We start from the raw sequence: 20369 nt of genomic DNA, 5'->3' as shown, positions 1-20369 counted from the left end.
ATATATGATTTAAGGTACAATAGTGTTTCTTTTGCAAACTTGAGTGTCATGTTTGTTGCACATTAAGAACTGCAATATCCTCTCTTAGTGGATTTTTCCTTTGATGAGTATGTACTGCCCTTCCCTGTCTCTTCTGATCAGTTTTTTGTTTTGTCAGATATTAAATGGCTATGCCAGCCTGCTTCTTATGTTTATTTGCTGGGAATATCTTTTTCTATCCTTTTACCCCAAGGTGATGCCTATCTTTGATGTTAAGGTGTGGTTCTTGGATGCAGCAGAATGAATGCTCCATTCTGTTAGTCTGTGTGTTTTTATTGGGGAATTAACACCATTGATGTTGGTTGCTGTTATTTTGTATTTTGTCATTGTTGCTGTCGTGGTGGTTGTGGTGTGTGTGTGTGTGCTTGTGTTACCTCTTTTGATTTACTGGTCTGGGACTATTTATTCTCCTCATTTTCTTAGCTGTGGTTAACCTCTTTAGGTTGGAGTTTTCCTTCTAGTACCTTTTGTAGGGCTGAATTTGTAGACAGATATTGCTTAAATTTGGTGTTTTCTTGGAATGTCTTGTTTCCCCACCATCTATTGCAATTGATAGTTGTGCTGGGTATAGTAGTCTGGGCTGGCATCTATGGTCTCTTAGAGTCTGTAGAGCGTCTGTCCAGGCCCTTCTGGCTTTTAGACTCTCCACTGAGAAGTCAGGTGTTATTCTAACAGGCTGTCTTCACATGTTACTTGGTCTTTTCCCCTTGCAACTTTTAATATTCTTTCTTTGTTCTGCATGGTCAGTATTTTGATTACTCTGTGCCGATATGAACTTCTTTTCTGGTCCTGTTTATTTGGTGTACTGTCTGCTGCTGTTGTACCTTGATATGCTCATCTCTTCCTTCAGCTTAGGGAAGTTTTCTTCTATGAGTTTGTTGAAAATATTTTCTGGGTCTTTGATCTGGGTTTCTTCTCCTTCCTTTATTTCTAGTATTCTTAGATTTGATCTTTTCATAGTGTCCCAGATTTCCTGGATGATTTGTGCCAGGAATTTTTTTTTAAGATTTTAACAGTTTTTTGAAGTATCCATTTCTTCTATTGTGTCTTCAATGCCTGAGAGTCTTTCTTTCATTTCTTATATTCTATTGGTGAAGCTTGTCTCTGAGATTCCCATTTGAGTTCCTAAAATTTTCATTGCCAGATTTTCCTTGATTTGGGATTTTTTAAATTGATTCTACTTCCATTTTCAGATTTTGAGCTGTTTTATTCATTTCCTCCCACTGTTTGTGTATGTTTCATAGATTTCTTTAAGGGATTTATTAATTTCCTCTTCAAGGACCTTTATCATTTTCATAAAGGCTATTTTAAGGTCTATTTCTTATGCTTCTGCTATGTTTCAATACTCAGGGCTCTAGTGGAGATTTTGGCCTGTCATTGATTGTGTTTTTACATTGGTATCTAGGCATCTGAGTTCAGGAAGATTGTAACTCTAGGTGCTGATGCCTGGTTTTGTCTTTGTTGGAGGGGTTTTTTGTTTGTTTTTCTTCCTTGATTTCTGTTAGTTCTTAGAGAGTGATGGCTGTGTGTTGTCTGGTAGGAAATTCTTCTGGGATCATCACTGGGATCCCAGGTAAAATATGTTCCTAGGTATTGGGAGCGGATGCTAAGGATTGGGGATGTGATGGAGGTGGGTCTTGTATCTTATCTGTTGCTTTCATTGGTTAATTAATAAAGAAAACTGTTTGGCCCTAATAGGACAGAAAATTAGGTAGGCGGAGTAGCCAGAACAAAATTCTGGGAGAAAAAAGCCGAGTCACCATGATTCTCCCACCCCAGACAGACACAGGTTAAGATCTTTCCTGGTAAGACACCTCGTGGGTTGCACAGATTATTAGAAATGGGTTAGATCAATATGTAAGAGCTAGCCAGTAAGAGGCTAGAGCTATGGGCCAGACAGTGCTTAAAAGAATACAGTTTCCATGTAATTTTTTTAAGATTTATTTATTTATTTATTATGTATACAACATTCTGCCTTCATGTATGCCCACATGCCGGAAGAGGGCACCAGATCTCATTACAGATGGTTATGAGCCACCATGTGGTTGCTGGGAATTGAACTCATGACCTCTGGAAGAGCAGCCAGTGCTGTTAACCGCTGAGCCATCTCTCCAGCCCAGTTTCCATGTAATTATTTCAGGGTAAAGCTAGCTGGATGGCGGAACACAGCCCGCCGTTCATTACTACAGGGATGGGTTAGGAGGGGAGGTGCTGAGGAGGTCCCCAGGAGGGAGGAAATCAGGATGTTCCACCAGGATCTGCTCAGTCCCCTGGGAATGGGGACAGCGAGGAAGGAAAGGACATAGAAGGTGGTATCCCACAGAGCTGGGGATGAGACTCGGAGATTATATTGAATGAGAGAGAGAGAAGTGAAGATCTACAGGCAGTCTAGCTGCTTCCCTGGCTGAAGTTGCCTGCAGCTTCTCAGGGAATGCCTGCTGGAGCTGGGAATGAATAGGGAGAAGTTTGGAGGGGAGGATCTGGGTGATCCAATGGAGAAGGGACTGGGTGGAATCTGCTGAAGCAGATGGTCTGTTACAGAGCTGGGGATATGACTGGAGGGGAGGTGAAGATCTGTGTTTGCCTCCCTGCTTTGCTCTCTGAAATCCTTTGAGCATGCCTATAATTGGAAGGTGGGGGTGAAATGCTGATCACAGACTCTGAGCTCGGTTGGGTGTGGTGGTGCATGCCTTTAATGCCAGCACTTAAGAGGCAGAGGCAGGTGGATCTCTGTGAGTTTGCGGTCAGCCTGGTCTGCAGAGCAAGTTCCAGGACAGCCAGGGCTACATAGAGAGACCCTGTCTCTAAAATACAAAAGAAAACAAAAGCCCTCTGAGTTCACAGGTTGAGTTTGGTACTGTATGGTGATCCAGCTGGGCTGGCTTAGAGAGTCTTTTTGTTTTTGTTTTTTTGTTTTTTTTTTTTTTGGCTTGTGGAATGTTCCCAAGTAGAGTTCTCTAGTTTCCAGCCTGAAGAGAGAAAGGGATCTGGTTGTGTGAGAAGGATCAGGATCTCTGCATTCAGCATTCCAATGACACCTGGGCACTAAATCCTTTTCTTTTGGGAATGGTGTCTAAATTCCTAGGATGCCCAGGGCTCTGCCAGTCCAGTGCATCTTCTTTCAGAGGAAAACCCCACAGGCCCTACTGGGAAGGAAGGACCATTTCTTGGTTATTCAGAATTAGGGAAGAAACCCAGGGATCTAATTCTGGTTCGATTGGTCTTTCCTTCAGTCCAGGCTCCAGCAGTTCCTGAGGGTTTTGGATTGCCAGTTTCTGTGCCTTCACAGAAGAATGTGATGTAAATCAATCTGACTCCCAGTTTCCTTTCTGCCAGTTAGAGACAGCTTTTTGCTCAGGACAGCTAAGTCAGTAACGCATGACTGCCTGCTATCCTGCCTCAAGAGTCCTGTTGCTTTTATCTCCTTTCTTGCTCTTTCCATCCTAAAGTCTTCTTATTAAAGTTTTAGTATGGTTTTGGGAGGGAATGAAATTAGAGGAATGAATTCGGTCACCATTTTAACGAAGAGTCCTATCCTCCCTTTTCAATATCTTTGTAAAAAATATAATTCTTGGGACCAACCCTACTTGGTCATGGAGGATTGCAATTTGAATGTACTGGGATATGTTTATTTCTGCCTTTTCACTTAGAAGCTTTTAAGTGAACATGATTAGCAAGAAATGAGGCTTTCTGCTAGGGAAATTTAAAGAAAATGTCTTCAGTGGGACAACTATTATTATGCATATGAAGAAAATAGAGGCAGAATCTTCGTATGGCACCTCTAGGCAGCCTCTAGTGGACAAGGCAGCGGGGAACAGAGTACTGCCTTCCAGTAGGGACTGTAGGGACACCTACGCACGCACGCGGCATGTCTTTCCTAGTGTTTTGTTTGGGGACTCAGAATAAATCCCAGACTCCACCATTGGCTGACTGTGAGAGCATCTTTGGAGGCCTGATCTGATCTGGTATCTGTTGATGGGATGAGTTCCGTGATCAGAAAATGAGTCTCAGATGCTTTTCTGAAATGTGACACATTGCCCACCCGACCCCACCACCCTCCTCACCCCACCACCCTCACCACACTACCCCTCACGCCACTCCCTCCTCACCCCACCACCCCCTCACCCTCTCACCTCACCACCCTCTCACCTCACCACCCCTCACCCCACCACCCCTCACCACACCACCCCCTCACCCAACCCCCTAACCCCACACCCTCCTCACCCCATGCTCCTCTCACCCCACACCCTCCTCACCCCACCACCCCTTCACCCCATCACCCGCCCCCCGGCCAAATTACTATGTTAGCTCTCTGCTTCCCAGGGCAGGAGTAGATGATTCTGTCTGACTGTTTTTATTGAGACTGGTTCTCATGTTCCTTGGGCTGGTCTCAAAATCCCTATGTAGTCAACCAAGGTGGCCTCGAACTTGGGTCCTTTCACCCTTACCTCCTAAAGGGCAGGGTGACAGGCCTTTATCATCACACCCTGCACGATAGGGAATTCTTTTGTGGTTTTGTCTCTGTCTGGTTAGTTGGTTGGTTTCGTTTTTGAGAGATTCTCAACCTGTAGATCTGGTTAATGTCAAACTTTCAGTCTTTCTGTCTCCCAAGTGACAGAATTACAGGAATTTGTTATCATGTCTGTCTGTCTGTCTCATTGTGTGTTGTCTGGTTTGGTCTTGGACTTGGGTTCCTCCTTCTTTCACCCTCTTGAGAAACTAGGATTACTTAATGTCCATGCAATTTCTAGGTAATTCTTTTTTTATTTTTTTAAAGAATAAACTATTTTATTTTATTTTTATTTATTTATTTATTATATTATGTGTATAGCATTCCTTCCACGTGTGCCTGCAAGCCAGAAGGGGGCGCCAGGTCTCATTATAGATGGCTATAAGCCACCATGTGGTTGCTGGGAATTGAACTCAGGACCTCTGGAAGAGCAGTCAGTGCTCTTAACCTCTGAGCCATCTCTCCAGCCCCTGCCTAGGTAATTCTTAAACACCTCTCCCAGTCTACCTTCTAAAGCAGAGTGAGGGGCAAATGGAAAGGAGGTTTGGGGTCACACTCAGGACTGCGACCCCACAACACTTTTTCCCTCTGTGGCTTGTGATCCCCGATGAGGGAAAAGACTTACATTCTCCGTGGTGCCTGGCACACAGTAGGACTGATGTCTGCAGAACAGAAACTTTGGATAATGTGTGTAGTCCGGATTGGCCTGAACATCCCATGTAACTGAGGATATCCTCGAACTCTAATCTTCTGCCTCTGCCATAAAGGCTAGGATCCCAGGCAGGTGCTCAGTCTTCCGACACTTCTGGAAGAAGGAAAACGTGAAGGGATTTAGAGACTCCAGACAAATAAACAAGTCGCAACCATTTAGTCAGTGCCACAGTCTTTTCTGGCTTAGTGACAGCTCAGTCTTGGTCCCCACACTGAGCTAGCCTCCGCCTGGCTTCTCCTGCATTCATGTGAGGCTGGGTGGTCTCTCTCTTACCGGAGACAAGCTGTGATCCACCTCGCACTTGTCTCACGATTCTTTCTCACAGTCGTTTCTGAAGCTGAGTATTTTAAAGAGATTTGGGGGAGAGAGAGAGAGAGAGAGAGAGAGAGAGAGAGAGAGAGAGAGAGAGAGAGAGAGAGAGAGATGTTATGAATGGGAATTGAATTGACATTTGGCAGTTGGTCTACCAAGCGTAGGAGGCCCTCCTCGGTGGTTGTATAATGTTTGCAAACCACCAGGTGGTGAAGAAGAAAAGCACAGAACTGAGCAATCTTGGGAAATTTGGTAAATTCTGAGGACTTTCTTTATCTGTCTCTAAAATGGGAACATAGTGTTGTGATGCAGTGTTTTTACCCATTGTAAGGCTTAGCTGAGTGGATTTTATTGCCTAGGATTTTATTGCAAGGCTACCGTTGCATGTGTGTATGCACACGTGTGCATGTGTGTATGTATGTGCGTGTGCATGTGGTGTGTCTGTGTGTGTGTGCTCGCGCGCGCGCGCGTGCTCGCCCAGAACCCTCACCGGAGGGTGTTTCCCCAGAATGGCGAGCTTGTGGGTGTGTGCGCTGAGCGGCCCTCGGAGCGTGTGGTTGCTAGCGCCAGGCTGAGAACCAGGCGCCGGTTCTCCTGCCGCTGATTGGCAGCGCTGGGTGAATGAGTGCGCGTGGGGCCGGGGCAGCAAGGCAGCGGTGGCTCCGCGCTGCTGTGCGCGCCCGCCTGCCGACCGGGATAGGGGCGGACCTCGGGCGGCGGGCGGCGGGCGGCGGACCACAGGCGAGCTGGGAGGAGGGAGAGGAGGGCGGGCGCGGGAGGCGGCGGGGAGGGCCGTGAGAGCCCGGCTGTCGCGGGGCCCCGGCGCGGGTGTTGGGCCGGGAAGCCGGGCTCACAGCCAGGAGGCGGCGCCGCTGGGAGGGAGCGGAGTGCGGAGCACGAGCGGAGCCGGGCAGCCCACAGCCTGCTGAGAACCGCTGTGGGTCCTAGACCGGCCGGGGACAGTCCCTGAGCTTCGGGTCGGCTGCGATCGCGCGGCAGTCAGAGGCTCTGGGCTTGAATCCCCGCACTGGAAGCAGCGGAGATAGGGCGAGACTTGCAGAGCCTTGCCCAGCTGGCGCCCGCTGAGACAGAACGCCCCTTCTCCCGGGAGTTGGCCCCGAGGACCCGCCGGAGCGAGAGGAGCAGGTCCGTTAGTCCGGACTGGGGGAGCGGGGGTGTGGTGTGTGCGCAAGCGCGTGTGCATGTGTGCCTGCAAGGGGTGGGTGTGTAAGGGGCGTGGGGGATGATGGAGATGATGGTGTGTGGTGTATCAGTACAGTGTGGTAGGGTTGTTTGTGCTTCTGACAGCAGAGGAGGAGGGAGGGAGGGAGGGGGAGAGGGGGGGAGAGGGAGGGGAGAGAGAGAGAGAGAGAGAGAGAGAGAGAGAGAGAGAGAGAGAGAGAGAGAGAGAGCCCATGTAGGAAAGGAAGGGGCTCAGCAGGGTGGAGCGTGTGTGTGTGTGTGCAAGAGTGTGTGAAGGGTGTGTGGGTGAGTGTGTCACGGGTGCTAGGTGAGGCTGTGTGTGTGATGTAAGGGTATTGGGTGCACGTGTGTCCCTGGTTCACCCTCCCTTCCTCCACCAGATGTGTTCTTGGGAGGGGGCAGTAGCCTTCCGCAGCTGCCCTTGCCCAGCTTGCCTGCCTGATATCCTCTCCCAGGGAGCCAGCAGGGGTTAACTGGTCCTTCCCTCAAATACTCCTAGGGTCAGGCGGAGGGTAACAGCAGGCCAAGCCCCCAGAAAAGGCTCCGAGATCAAGGCCAGCTAGTCACCCTGCTTCCCTGGCATAGCCTGAGTAGCCTTCCAGCTCAGATCACTCTGGCTTGTGTTCTATCCTTCCTGAGGGCCTTGTGCTCCAGTGCTTTCTCTCACTGGGATTGGAGATGGGGGACTCAACAGGGAGGGTTTGCTTTTTTTGCCGCCGTATTACTGGAACAGTGGTTGGCACACAGTGGGTCTCTGTAGATGTTTGAGGGAGGAAGGAAGCTGGGCGCTGGGCGCGGTGGGATGGGGGTGGGGTGGCGGGGGGAGAGGATCTGCATCTGAGAGGCCAAGTTGATTCTCTAGGCTCTGGTTAAGGATGAGGCTACTGCCTATAGTCAGACTTCAGTCCCCCTTGTGGGAAGGCTGGGTACTTGTAGAGGAGGGGGGTGCAGAGAGGAGATTTGTACTGGAGCCTGCAGGTAGTGGAAAGGGCTGGCAAGAAGAGTTGCTCCTCTCAGCAGAACCTTTTGCCTCTTGCTCCTGTGCCTGCTTCTCTGTGGTTAGAACCTCTGCCTAGGGCGTCTGATCTGGGAAAGGAAGAGGGTGGTAGAGGCCCGCGCTTACAGGACTTCTCCTCCCTCTAGGACCCTTGAGCCCACCAAGTGTCTAAGAAGTGAGCCTCCTGCCCACCCAGGCTGCTGCTCCAGGTGGAGCCATGGCAGCCCACTGCTGCCTGGAGTTGGGGTTGTTCTGCTGGGTCCTGCTGGCCGTTCCTGTGGGTCCCCAGCCTGCTTCCTCTGCGCCTGGTGGCCCTCTCACCACTCCGACCCCACCACCCCAGAGTGAGGCCTCCATGCTGTCTCTCAACCTGGGACTGAACTTCAAATTCCATCTTCGGGGACCTGCTGCTGTCTGGGGGAGCCCTGTCACAGAGACTCACCCTCTTTCTCCTGGGCTAGGCCAGGAGTCTGAGGGAGAGGTGGAAGGCGAGTTGAGGACTGATCCCCTTTGGGAACTGCTGGTGGGCTCTCCTGGGAACTACCTCCCCGAGTGGGGTTCTGCTGATGGCAGCTCCACACCCTGGGCCTCCTCCCTGCCTCCTGAGTCCACATCCCCCCTGTCAGGGCCCACCAAGCGGCCCACTGCTCCCTCTCAGCCTAGGCTGGGCACTGTGACCTGGGCGACTGCTCTGACAGCTACAGCACCTCCAACCAGTCCTCCCAGGCCTCATCAGAGTGAGCTCGAACTGAAGTTTGGTGTGGCACTGAGAGCAGGTGCAGCCCCCACTCTGGGTCATCGGTCACTGCCCCTACTGCCCAGCCTGCGGGCCAGCCTGGCAGAGATTGCTGGGCGCCTGGGACCCTTTGGTAAGTAGCCACCCCATGTGAGGCGAACCCCTACTGGGCATCAGTTGATAATATCCGCTGTCCACTAGCAGACAGGAGACAGCTTCAGCCCGGACTCTTTTTTGCAGGGTTCTTTGGTACTACTCTGTCTCCACTACGGAATTTCTCAGGCCACAATTTCCCAGGCTCAACAGCACAGCCAAGCTCTGCTTCTCAAGTGTCAGATTCTCCAGGTGAGAATTTTGCTAGTGTTATTAATTGTAATGTAAATATATGTGTTTTCCAATGATCTTAGGTGACCCCTAGGAAGGGGTCGAGACCCATAGGTTGAGAACCACTACTCTAGGTCAAGGGCTAATGCTCCCTGGAGAAGCAATCTTAGCTATATTGACTCTGATTTGGTGCCTGCAGTTTAATTCATGGTTTGCATGTGGCTATAGTTCCTGGGGCAATGATTTCCTTGGGACAAGCTCTGGAGGAAGATAGAACTTTCTCCAGAGCCCCCAAAGCCACTGCCGGCTGGTAGGATGACACTTGAGCCCTGTATGCTCCTGTTACAGGACTCTTTGGTACCACTCGGTCCCTACCCCCTCCTCTTCTGGAAAGAGAGTTCTCAAACTCAAGCCTGCCAGATTCAGAGGCTTCTGCAAGCTCTGCCACCATCAAGACAACACCAACGCAACATGGTAAGCACACAAGCCATTTGAAATAGACACGCTACATGTCACACACTCAGCAGTGTCCCGGGGCCTTTCTGTGTCATTGTCCCCATAGCCATACCACAGTTCACTTCACCATCACCATGAGAAATTATACATTAATGATCTCACAAGGATTGGTTGGGAAGATGCCACATGGCGTTAGGTGAGGTTCTCTGAGATGATTGCTGCCATAGGCAGATCAGGACAGGAAGAGAAGCCAGGGCTGCTAGCACAAGAGTTACTTCATGATTTCCACAGCATTTCCACTCATCCCAGCCTCCACGCTGGGTGCCTGATCTTCCTTCCTACCACCGTTCCACCCAGCCTTGGGGTTTTCTCCTCTGCTGTTTGATCTGCCATGACATGATGTCAGACCTGGGCAGAGCTGAACCCTTCACAGAGGAGACGTTAAAGAGGAGGCCGTGAGCAGACAGATGCCACCTGCGGTCAGGGAGCCTTTCAGAACAGGCACCTAGACAGGGGCATGTGGAGGAAGCATTTGCCCTCTTTCTTTGAGCCCAGGTCTTCTCACTTATCCAGTGTCTGATAATGGTACATATTTTTTCTTTTGTTTGTTTGTTTTAGAAACACTGATGTCTCTAGACTGTGTAAACCCTAGCTGGATACCAAGTAGAAACTCATTAAACAGTAGCTTCTTAACTTGCACTGCATCCCAAATACACACTCAGACTCAGCCTTTCAGATACCCCGGCCTTGACCCCACCTGATGATGGGATTAACAGAGTTCCCAGGGCAGAGGGCACAGGTGCCCAAAGAGAGGCTCTGATAAATGAGGCAGTGGGCACCACGAGGAGGGACTCCTAGCCCACCTCTGCTCTGCTGAAGACTTCCGGTATCTGTGAAGCATCTAAGCCACCCTGTACTGTGCTCAGTCATGGATGCCCTGGCTTCCTGACCATGCACTGTATTTTATGGCTGTCTTCAGCCATCGTCACAGTGGTCCCTCTGAGGTGTAGAAGGAACGGCCACTGCCCTGTGGAGCTAGAGTGCAGCGGTGGCAGGATCTGCTGTGGGTGGGGGGCAGTTCTGTGCCTCAGGGGATAGATGCTGGCTGGCATTCTGTCAGCCCGGGTGACAGTGCTGGCCAGGCAGGTTTAATGAGTCTGGACAGTATCAGAGGCAGTCCAGCCTCACAACCCCCATCTCCCTACCTCCTCCTCCTGGTGGCTGCAGGAACCCAGGCTCTTCTTGCTGCTTCTCTTACATAAACCCAGAAGCCTGGGTCAATCCTTGCTCAGAGAGAGAGAGAGAGAGAGAGAGAGAGAGAGAGAGAGAGAGAGAGAACTCATGTAGCCCAGGCTGGCCTCAAACTGGCTTTGTAGCTGAGGCTTGCTTTGAACCCCTGATCCTCCTGCCTCTACCTCACAAGTACTGGTATTTCAGGTGTGCCCTACCATACCAAGCACCCAAGGATCTTTCTTTTTTTTTTCTTATTGATTTTTATTGAGCTCCACATTTTTCTTTGCTCCCCTCCCTGCCTCTCTCTTCCCCTTCAACCCTCTCCCAAGGTCTCCATGCTCCCAATTTACTCAGGAGATCTTGCCTTTTTCTACTTCCCATGCAGATTAGATCTATGTATGTCTCTCTTAGGGTCTGCATTGTTGCCTAGGTTCTCTGAGATTGTGATTTGTAGGATGGTTTTCTTTTCTCTATGTTTAAAAACCACTTATGAGTGAGTACATGTGATAATTGTCTTTCTGGGTCTGGGTTACCTCACTCAAAATAATGTTTTCTATCTACATCCATTTGCCTGCAAAATTCAAACTGTCATTTTTTTCCTGCTTGTAGTACTCCATTGTGTAAATGTACCACATTTTCCTTATCCATTCTTTGGTTGAGGGACATTTAGATTGTTTCCAGGTTCTGGCTATGACAAACAATGCTGCTATTTATGTAGTTGAGCACATATCCTTGTGGCATGTTTTAGCATCCTTTGGATATATATAAATTACTGGGTCTTGAGGAAGGTTGTTTCCTAATTTTCTGAGAAATCACCACACTGATATACAAAGGCCAAGGATCTTTCTAACTGAAGTGACATTTACCTTGTGCCACATAGACATAGGGCTGCTTTGCACTGGGCCCCCTTTTCTTGGACCATAGCTTATATTCAACCCACCTACACATTGACAATTATGGGTTCTACCGTATCCAAGGATTTCAGGCCCATTGATAAGTCCTCCCTGCTCTCTCTCCCTCTGCTCCCTGACCATACAAGCAGGCCTGGGCTATTCCCTGGGACATCTACTTATTAGATATTTCCAGTGTCACTGCTGAGACTATGAGTCTCCACAATGCCGGGGCTGAGGGTAGGGAGAAAGACGCAGCCAAACCCTTAAATGGGCTGCAGCTTCCAGCCTCCAGAGTTGATTCCTCGGCCCTTTGATCTTGGTGCCTGGTGGATAATCAGACCTGGCTTTTCCAGGACCAAGCTTCTCCTCTCCCATCCCCCACCTCGACCAGCCCCACCTCACCGATTACTCATGTTGACGTCCCATCTCTGCTTTTCTCTCACCCCTGAGGTCAAGGGGCCACAAGGACAGGGTGGAACCTCCCCTGAAGGGGTGGCCTGCTCAGGATCTATCTCCTGGGAATGCAGGGAATAGGGGAGCTTTAGGGAACACTCAAGGCTTTTTGTTTCATAGGGAAATACACTTGGAGAGAAAAGAGATGAGGTCAAGTGGACTCTCCACAGGCAGAAGCTAGGCGATCTCCTACCTGCCTCCATCCACACTTGGCCTAGAGGGCTCTCTGGGCAAACTCTGGTCCTCAGGAACGCTGTTCCAAACCCAGAAGTCTGTCTTGTCACTTGAGCTGTCCTTGTGCTTTGATTTTCTACGCTGCATTTTGTAAACGTTGACATTTGCCCTACTGACCATCGTGTTTGAGGACACGACACGGGTGAGACATGGGGTTCGTGTGGCCCGTAAGTGAGAAGTGGATGTGCTCTGTGGGAGCACGTGTCTGTGTGGTAAGCAGGGGAGAGGCTGAGGATGCCAGGCTGGAGCTCACTATGGGCTCCTGGGCAGGGAAGGGCCAAATGAAACCAAAGTAATCCGGTAACTTAGTAGCAGCTGGTTGGATCAGGGCATGGGAAGGGGCCAGAACCAAGGGTCTCAATCCTTTCTGCTCTTCACCGACTTCCCTTCCCCCAAGGGAGGTGGGAGATGAAGGGGCTAGAGCATGAGTTAGCAGACCCCAGCAAGCTCAAGGAGCTCACTTATTTAGATAGCATGTTACCCCACTATGATCTCCCTAATTGTTCCTTTTGGGGAGCTCAAGGCCACCCTCTGAGACCCAGAGGAGTTCATCCCATACTATCTTGTATAAAATAGGAGTAGGGTAAAGAGACATACATAGCAAGAGCCTTACACTAGAGGGTATGAATGTGGTTCCGTGGCAGAGCATGGGGATCAGAGGAGAGAGTATTTAACATGAGCCTGGCTTAGTAGTTTATGCTGTAGCCCCAGCACCCAGCGAGATGCGGCACAATGATTGTTGTGAGTTAAGAGGGCAACCTGGTCTACAAAGTGAGACCCTATCTCATAAAAATAACAAAACAAACAACGAAAAAGTCTTGTGGCTAAGTCAGGTGGGAGGGGGTGCTGGCTAAGCACTGGGGTGTAGTCTGTGGGAAGGACACTTAGTAAGAAATTGTGTTCTCCTTAGAATACTAGGGCAGGGGAGTCTTCTTCCCGTTCTTCATGTGTACGCATGTGTTCATGCATGTTCAGTGAACAGGGACAAAAGAGTATTGAATAGGGACAGGTGAAGGACTGTTCTAGTCCTAGACATGGTTAGGAGTCAGGTGTGTGTGTGTGTGTGTGTGTGTGTGTGTGTGTGTGTTGGGGGAAGAGCAGCCTATTGGTACTGTGGAAGAGTGTATTGTGGGAAGGGATGCAGGGTGATGCTCAGATCTGGGTTCTGGAACTATGACTGTTTGGGACCTTGGGAAAGTCCTTTTGCAGAACTTCAGTTTCTTCGTTTGGTAGACAGAGGATTCTACTAGTGAATGGAAACGACTCAGTGTCTCCCACATGCCGCCAATCACTTAAGCGTGGAGATTCATATGTGTGCGAAGGAAACGAAAACTTCTTTTGTTGCATGGGGATTGTTCTGGAGGGGGCAGCCACACAGTTCCTTCCAATTGCAAACTTCTTTTTTTTTTTTTTGGTTTTTCGAGACAAGGTTTCTCTGTGGTTTTGGAGCCTGTCCTGGAACTAGCTCTTGTAGACCAGGCTGGTCTCGAACTCACAGACTTCAGTAACTTCTTAAGGTTTTCTTAAGAAAACCCCTCCCCCAGCCCAGTAAAATCAAGAAGCAATGGGAGGGTGAGCAGTGGATAGATGGGAGGAGAGTGATCGCAGAAAGCTTCAGCCTGGAGGGTGGGGTTCTGGGAGGAGAAGGGGAGAGATGAAAAACAGGCTCCTTAAAGATGTACTCAGATTTCTAGCTGAGGGCTGGCAGTGTGTGTGTGTTGGGGCGGGGGCGGGGTGGGGAGGGGGAGGCAGGCTGCTAATGGCTTCAGCCAAATATCTTCTGTCCACAGACCCCACTGTCTCCACTTCTGTTCCATATGAACCCTTTCCTGCCAGTTCCGGGAACCCTTCAGAACAGCCTGAATGTGAGCCAGATTCTTGTAGTGAGCCAGACTTGCCCGATGACTTGGGGCAGCCTCCTGCCTCTGCTCTTCCACTTTTCTTCTTGACCCTGGAGGCCGATTGGGCAGAGGCCAAGGCTCGCTGGGGCCTGGCCTGGGAAGCCCATGTATATGGGGCAGGAGCGCTCTTCGGCCTGGTGGCCCTGCTGGCTCTGTTGGCTCTGGCCCTTTTGCCCTGGCGTTGCCCTCCCGGCACCCCCTGCCTGGCCTTGCTGGATCTGCTGCTGCTTTCGGCCGGGACCACTCGGGCCTTCCCTCTCTTCTACGACGCCTACGGGCACCGCGACCGGCTGCCGACCCTCGCCTGGCTGCTGCTGCAGGACCTTCCACAGCCCTGCCTAGCCGCAGGCCTGGGGCTGGCTTGCCTGCTGCTGGCCCGGCCGCGCACGCCGAGGTGCCCGGCCGGCTTGGCTGCGCTGCTGCTACTGGGGCTGGGGCTGGCGGCCGCTGCCACCCTGGGAAGCGCCGTGCACCGGCCACTGTGGCCGCTGCGGCTCGCCTCCCGCGGGCTGCACGCTTTCCTCGCTGCCTTCCTGTCGGCGCTCCTGCTGGCCCTCTCTTGCTGGGGCGGCCGCCGGCGGCGACCCGGAGCACCCCTGGGAGGGTCTGGCTTCAAAGGCGCTACGCCTGTCCCGCAAGTGCGCAGCCCCTTCGCCCCGCGGGAGTCCTGGAGGCGCGCGGCGCGCACAGCCCCGGTGGCCGGTACCTTTGGGCTGCTGAGCGGAGCCCTGCAGGGCTACGAGGTGCTTCACGCCCTGGGCTACGGCACCCAAGCAGGTTTGGAGGGGCCCTGGCCCTGGTGGGCCTTCCAGCTAGGGCTGCGTCTGGGCGAGGTGGGTGTTGCTCTCCCCTTGGCACTGCTGGGCCTCTACCCCACGCTCTGCAACCCGCGCGTGCCAAGGCGCTGCTGGGCCAAACTCTTCCGATTGTCGCCAGGACACGCTGCTCCGCTGCTGCCAGGACGTTGGGTCCCTGGGGCCCGAGACAAGGAGCCCCTGGGTAGCGCGATCGCGCGTGGGGATGCAGAGCTGCTGCAGCTGTGTGCCCTAGCGGGCCCGGGCCCCGACCTCCTACTCCAGGGTGGCGGGTGCCGGGGCTTCGAAGGTGCCGGAGCCAACGCAACGCAGTCACCAGCCTCCTCCCCTAGCAGCGATTGCACGGTGGACTTCCGCCCGCCCTCACCGATCAACCTGCGGCGCAGCATCGAGGAAGCCCTCTGCAGTGAGGCGCTTTTGGCTCCTGGCCTCTTTCAGGGAGTCACTGCCTTTGGGGAAGCCCTACCTGGACTCGGCCTCTACCGCACCGTCTCACTGGGGAACAAGACAGGAGCCGGACCCGGTGAGAGGTCGGAGAAGGTCCCTGGATCACCAGCGCCTCCTGAGCTCCCTTCCCCTGGGGCCTGGCCCGCAGGCAGCAGCGCCTCATCTGGCTCTCTGTGTGGACTCTCAAGGGACAGCTCCTCCATGCTTCTGTGTTCCAGCCCCGACAGGCCTCCACGCTGTCCGCTAGTCTGCGTTCTCAGTCCCCCGCGGCCGTCGGGAAGCAGCCCCAGCCTCCCAGCCTCAGGATCCTACCAGGCCCTGTCCCCACCCTCCCGTGACTCCCCTGAACATTCTGAGTTGCAGGCTGAGGAGGCATTGCTGCATGAGCAATTCCTGGATGCCTGCCGACAGATTGATGAGCTGAGCGTGGGTAGCGACACCATAGACCTGTGAAAAGGCGGCTATCTCAGCCAACCCGTTTGCCCCCGCTTTTTTTTTTTTTGGCTTCTAATCTGCCCAAGACCTGCACACTGTAACCATTCCCCAATTCTGCCTGGTTCAGATACCTCTTTTTGATTCCTCCTCATCCAGGGGCCCCTGGGTGGGTGAGTCAGCAACCAGGTTCTGTGGATTGGGAATCAGTGCCAACTTCTCTGGAGCCGTGGGTGCTGATGCCCTCAGCTGCCATTTTAGGCTGGCAGGGTCTCACTTTCCTTGGCCTTCACCAGCAATAAAGCTCCAAGGTGCTCCACTCCTGACCAACCCCACTCCTACCCCGGTGCTGAGTGAGACAGCGATCCTCAGAAGACCGAGGACCTTGTCTGGGCTCCGTACCCATTTGTGCCATCCTCCTTCATGGTACCATCCCCTGTAGCTCATCCAAGAGAACGTACAGCAGCTGGGTGGGAAATGGGCATTTTCAGAGTCGATGTATCAATAAAATATTTTCAGAGGAGATTGTTTCCACCTTCTTGGAGGAGCTTAAAGGGAGCTACAACTTCAGCAGCTCCACCAGAAGCGGAAGTGGAGTGGGTCTGCCTCAGACTCCCGGGGACCTTCCCACAAAAGTGAGGATTCTTGTGGTGAGCGAGTCCTGAGAGCAACCCCTGGAAGCTGCCCATCTGACTGCCAGGCTAGTCTTTTCCTAGAGGATACCGTCCTGAGAGGTGGGGGCAGGGCACTTGAGCCCTTGGTGAAATGCCTTTGATCCTCAGAGCCTGGAGTCAGGTTTTGGGAGACAGCTTCCTCTGAGCTAGTGAACCATAAAGACCTTCATGGAAAAATGGCCACACCTGTTAAAGGGCCCGAGTGCCTCAGGTTAAGCCATCCAAATTCCCCTGAGAATTTACAAAGACGAAACTGCTTTTTCTCATCAACAGGGCCTCTTAAGCTGGGCTCAGGAGAACCCCGGACCCCTTTCCCACAGAGCTCTCATCTCTGATCCTCTGAAGAAAGTATGTCTCCACTGCCCATCTCTTGCCACTGCCCCAGGATAGTCCTCAAAGCAGAGCTCAGGACGCGGAGGCCAGTGAGCACATCCAGCCACCAGAAGGAAGCATCCCTCCCTGGAGCGTTTAGCCTTCAGTTATAACTCCCTCTGCATTTGTCATTTGGCTAAAATGTAATGACTTGTAGTGGCACAAAGGGTCTTGGATCAGGTTTGAAAGTGAAAAGCTGGCAGTGTTTGGCAGACCTCCTGCATATCAGAGAGACCTGCAGGGGCATACACATTAGGCTCAAAGTGGGAAAAACCAGGAATCTTAGTGATTGCACACACTCGTGCACACACACATATCTCCCCACCCAAACTTGGATCATCAACTAATGGGGATTGGAGAGAAAAGGCAAGGAGCCAAGAGAGAAGCAGGAAGGGAGGTGAAGAAGCCCCCCAAGGCTTTTGTTCCCTGCAAACAAAGATCTGTTGTGACTGAGGAGAGCATCGGGGTCCCAGACCTCTGTGGAGGTCCTCAGAGAGAGGAAGGAAGACAGGGACGTCTGAGGGAGGGTAAGAGTCCTGGTGGCGAAGAGAAATGGAGGCAGTGGTGCAGATGAGACCGAGGCATGAACCTGGAGTGCTCCCGACCGTGCCTGCTCCGTCGCTCTGCTCAGCAGGGCTCAGAAATTCTTGCTGCATCCTCACTCTGGGCTATGGCCCAGAGAACTGCCAGCTTCCTAATTACAGGCATTTCTCACTGGTGTCATAGTGGCTGCAGTGGGCTCAGAGCATTGGCACTGCATTATGTCATGCAAGGAATGCTTGCTGCTCCGGGAAACTGGTCTCCTCACCCCATTTCCTCTTCCAGCTGCTGGTTTCTCGTCCGCATCTGCCCAGCTCCCCGTCATCTCTTCCTCATGCTCATTCTCTCCAGCTGCTCTCTCTTGCTCATTCTCCTCACTGAACCCGACTGGCTTCATGTACTCCCCTCCCCTGAGCACAGCCGTCCAAATCTGGAGCTTTCCCCATTCAGTCTGTCTCTGTTTCTCTCTCTCAGACACTTGTTTTTGGTCTGAAAGCTCTGAATGCAGCTGATGAGAAAGGAGGCCAAAGGAATATTTCTCATTACTCACCACACTTTGTTGATTTTCTTTCAGAAGAATTACTTCTAGGGTTGGAGAGATGGTTCTGCAATTAAGAGAAATTTCTTTTATTCCAGAGGGCCTGGGTTCCAATCTCAGTACCCACGTTGGGCTGTTCACAATCAAAAGTAACCAGCTCTAAGTGATCTGACACTCTCTTCGGACCTTCATGAGCAGCTCTCTCTGCACACACACCCATACACTCACCTGGAAAAGATTTCCTTTAGCCCTTTCATTTACAAAGAAGCCAAGGCTTCGGTAAGCCCCACCCTTTTGTCTTGGGCCTCATCCAAACCAGGCTTCTCAGGAGGAATACAGGTCGATCCTAAAACAGACATCCTGCAGCTCCAACTCTTGGTACTGGGAGGTACTGAGAGACAAACTTTCATTCATTCATGAGTTCATCCACTCCATATCCAAAGATATTTGTCAAGCTGGGTGGTGGTGGTGCACGCCTTTAATCCAAGCACTTGAGAGGCAGAGGCAGGCGAATCTCTGTGAGTTCGAGGCCAGATCTAGGACAGGCTCCAAAGCTACAGAGAAACCCTGTCTCAAGAAACAAAACAAACAAGCAAACAAAAACACCAAAACAACCCCCCAAAACCCAACAACAACAACAAAATGCATTTGTCAAATGCTCACAGTGTGTCAGGTAATGAGAACAAAAGAGCAGACAAGGGCAGAAGCCATGGATGTGACACTTGAGGTCTCGTGGAGGAAAGGCCAGCACTAGTTACAGGAAGTCACTAATAACACAAGCGATTATTAAAGTTGTGAGAAGTGGGAAGAACAAGCGCTAATATTTTAGAAGATTTGGCTTATGGGGAGATGGAGGAGTGGAGCCAGAGGGATGGGGCCTGAGAAAGGCTGGCTAAGAACAGCCCAGGCTTCTCTTCCCTCTTTCGCAGTCTTCAACACGTTGATGGATGAGGGATAGGCCGGCAGTTTATTTCCCTTGGAAGCCACCTCGCAGGGTCCCGTGACTCCTGCTATTTAATAAAGAACACTGCATGTGTCCTGAGCAGATGGATGGGCAAATATTCCTGACTGAAGAACCATGCGCCCTCCCTGATATGAACGGATAGAAGGGGATGCAGCAGGAAACAGACAGGGGTTCACATATGAGCAAAGGGGAAGACAGAATCAGTTTTACTGTGTATTCGCCCAGGGACACAGACCTACAGTATGGGTGTTTGCTGCCCCCTGATGGACATAGGGCGTTTAGTCTTTGCTCATTAAGGAAAAATTGTATTTAGGGTATTTAGAACATTTGGGGGAAGAGGTTCAAGTGGATATGAAACTCCCCTATAGCTACAGCAGCAATGACTGGTTCCCAAAATTTACAATTTAGTATTTGAGGATAGAATTTCGATCTTACAGCGGTGGTGGGATGGGGGGGGGGGAGGAAAGAATATGGAATCTCAAACCAATTTTATTTAAAAGATTCTATTTACTTCTTTTGCCCATTTTACTGTTTATATTGGATAAGATTGGCTTAGTAGTAACCTTGACAATCTGTTTTTGTATTTCAATGTCTTTTCTCTTGATTTATCTATTTAAATTTAACTGTGGTATGGGTTCTTTTTCCAAAAGCACATATTATTTATTGAAGCTAGCTAAGGCTTCATAAATTTCATGCTTAGTGTCCCCCCCACCACTACCAATAAATCATCTATTCATCTATCCAAAATATACTGAAAGTGGGTGTCTCTAGGGGAATTTTCACTGTGCCTTCCATCCTTTGTGGTGTTTTCTTTTCTTTTTTTTTTTTTTCGAGACAGGGTTTCTCTGTGGTTTTGGAGCCTGTCCTGGAAACTAGCTCTTGTAGACCAGGCTGGTCTCGAACTCACAGAGATCCGCCTGCCTCTGCCTCCCGAGTGCTGGGATTAAAGGCGTGCGCCACCACCGCCCGGCTCTTTGTGGTGTTTTCTACCTACCATATGGCTGTAATTTAAAAGTAGAGCTTTTTTTTTTTTTTTTTTGCAGCTAGGTATTTTGCCAGTGGGGCAGTTTTCCATGTAGGACAGACAGTGAGCACACTTGAGTATCAAATCCTGTGGTTAGCCCGGACTCTGTCTGAGAAACAGGCTTGAAGGAAGATGTTCTTTCTCTGGGCAGCAGTGTGTTCTAGGTCTGTGCATATAGCTGGGTGTTATGTTTGCTTTGGGTGTGCTCTGATGTGATCTTGCAGAGATTTTTTGTAAGAGTTAAAAAAAAAATCTGTCGTTCCAAACTATTTTATATGAAGGCAGAGGAGCTGCCTCTTTTCAGGCAGCCGGTTTTTATCCCTAAAGCCTGGTGGATAGTAGGAGCTCAATAAAAATAATTATTGAAAATATAATTTTGTAACAATTTGTTCTGTTCGAATTTTAGTAGACACAATTTATCTCTGAGGCCAGGAAACCTTTTGTCTCATGTTTCCTGAGGACATAAAAATTGTTCAAATAATGCATGTTACATTTTTGTGTCTATGACGTTTTGGCTGAGGTTTTTTTTTTTTTTTTGGTTTTTTCGAGACAGGGTTTTT

The 20369-nt window shown here is 50.8% G+C and overlaps 2 protein-coding genes across 2 annotated transcripts; one reads left to right on the top strand and one right to left on the bottom strand.

Annotated features, from left to right (window-relative positions):
- Positions 1–6059: 6059 nt before the first annotated feature.
- LOC106144311 (atherin-like) lies at positions 6060–6777 on the bottom strand. The gene is made up of 2 exons (XM_013353224.1): positions 6528–6777; positions 6060–6445 (listed from the first exon to the last, which is right to left on the bottom strand). Exons 1-2 carry the CDS (start codon positions 6775–6777, stop codon positions 6060–6062), a joined length of 636 nt encoding a protein of 211 aa, XP_013208678.1.
- Prrt4 (proline rich transmembrane protein 4) lies at positions 6372–16213 on the top strand. Its single transcript, XM_005365728.2, has 5 exons — positions 6372–6719; positions 7920–8642; positions 8750–8854; positions 9182–9307; positions 13893–16213. Exons 2-5 carry the CDS (start codon positions 7991–7993, stop codon positions 15716–15718), a joined length of 2709 nt encoding a protein of 902 aa, XP_005365785.1. The 5' UTR covers positions 6372–6719; positions 7920–7990; the 3' UTR covers positions 15719–16213.
- Positions 16214–20369: the final 4156 nt, after the last annotated feature.

The sequence above is a fragment of the Microtus ochrogaster genome, unplaced genomic scaffold (genome assembly GCF_000317375.1).
Source record: "Microtus ochrogaster isolate Prairie Vole_2 unplaced genomic scaffold, MicOch1.0 UNK4, whole genome shotgun sequence".
In the NCBI taxonomy this organism is placed as follows: domain Eukaryota; kingdom Metazoa; phylum Chordata; class Mammalia; order Rodentia; family Cricetidae; genus Microtus; species Microtus ochrogaster.
This window is presented reverse-complemented; position numbering and strand designations above follow the sequence as displayed.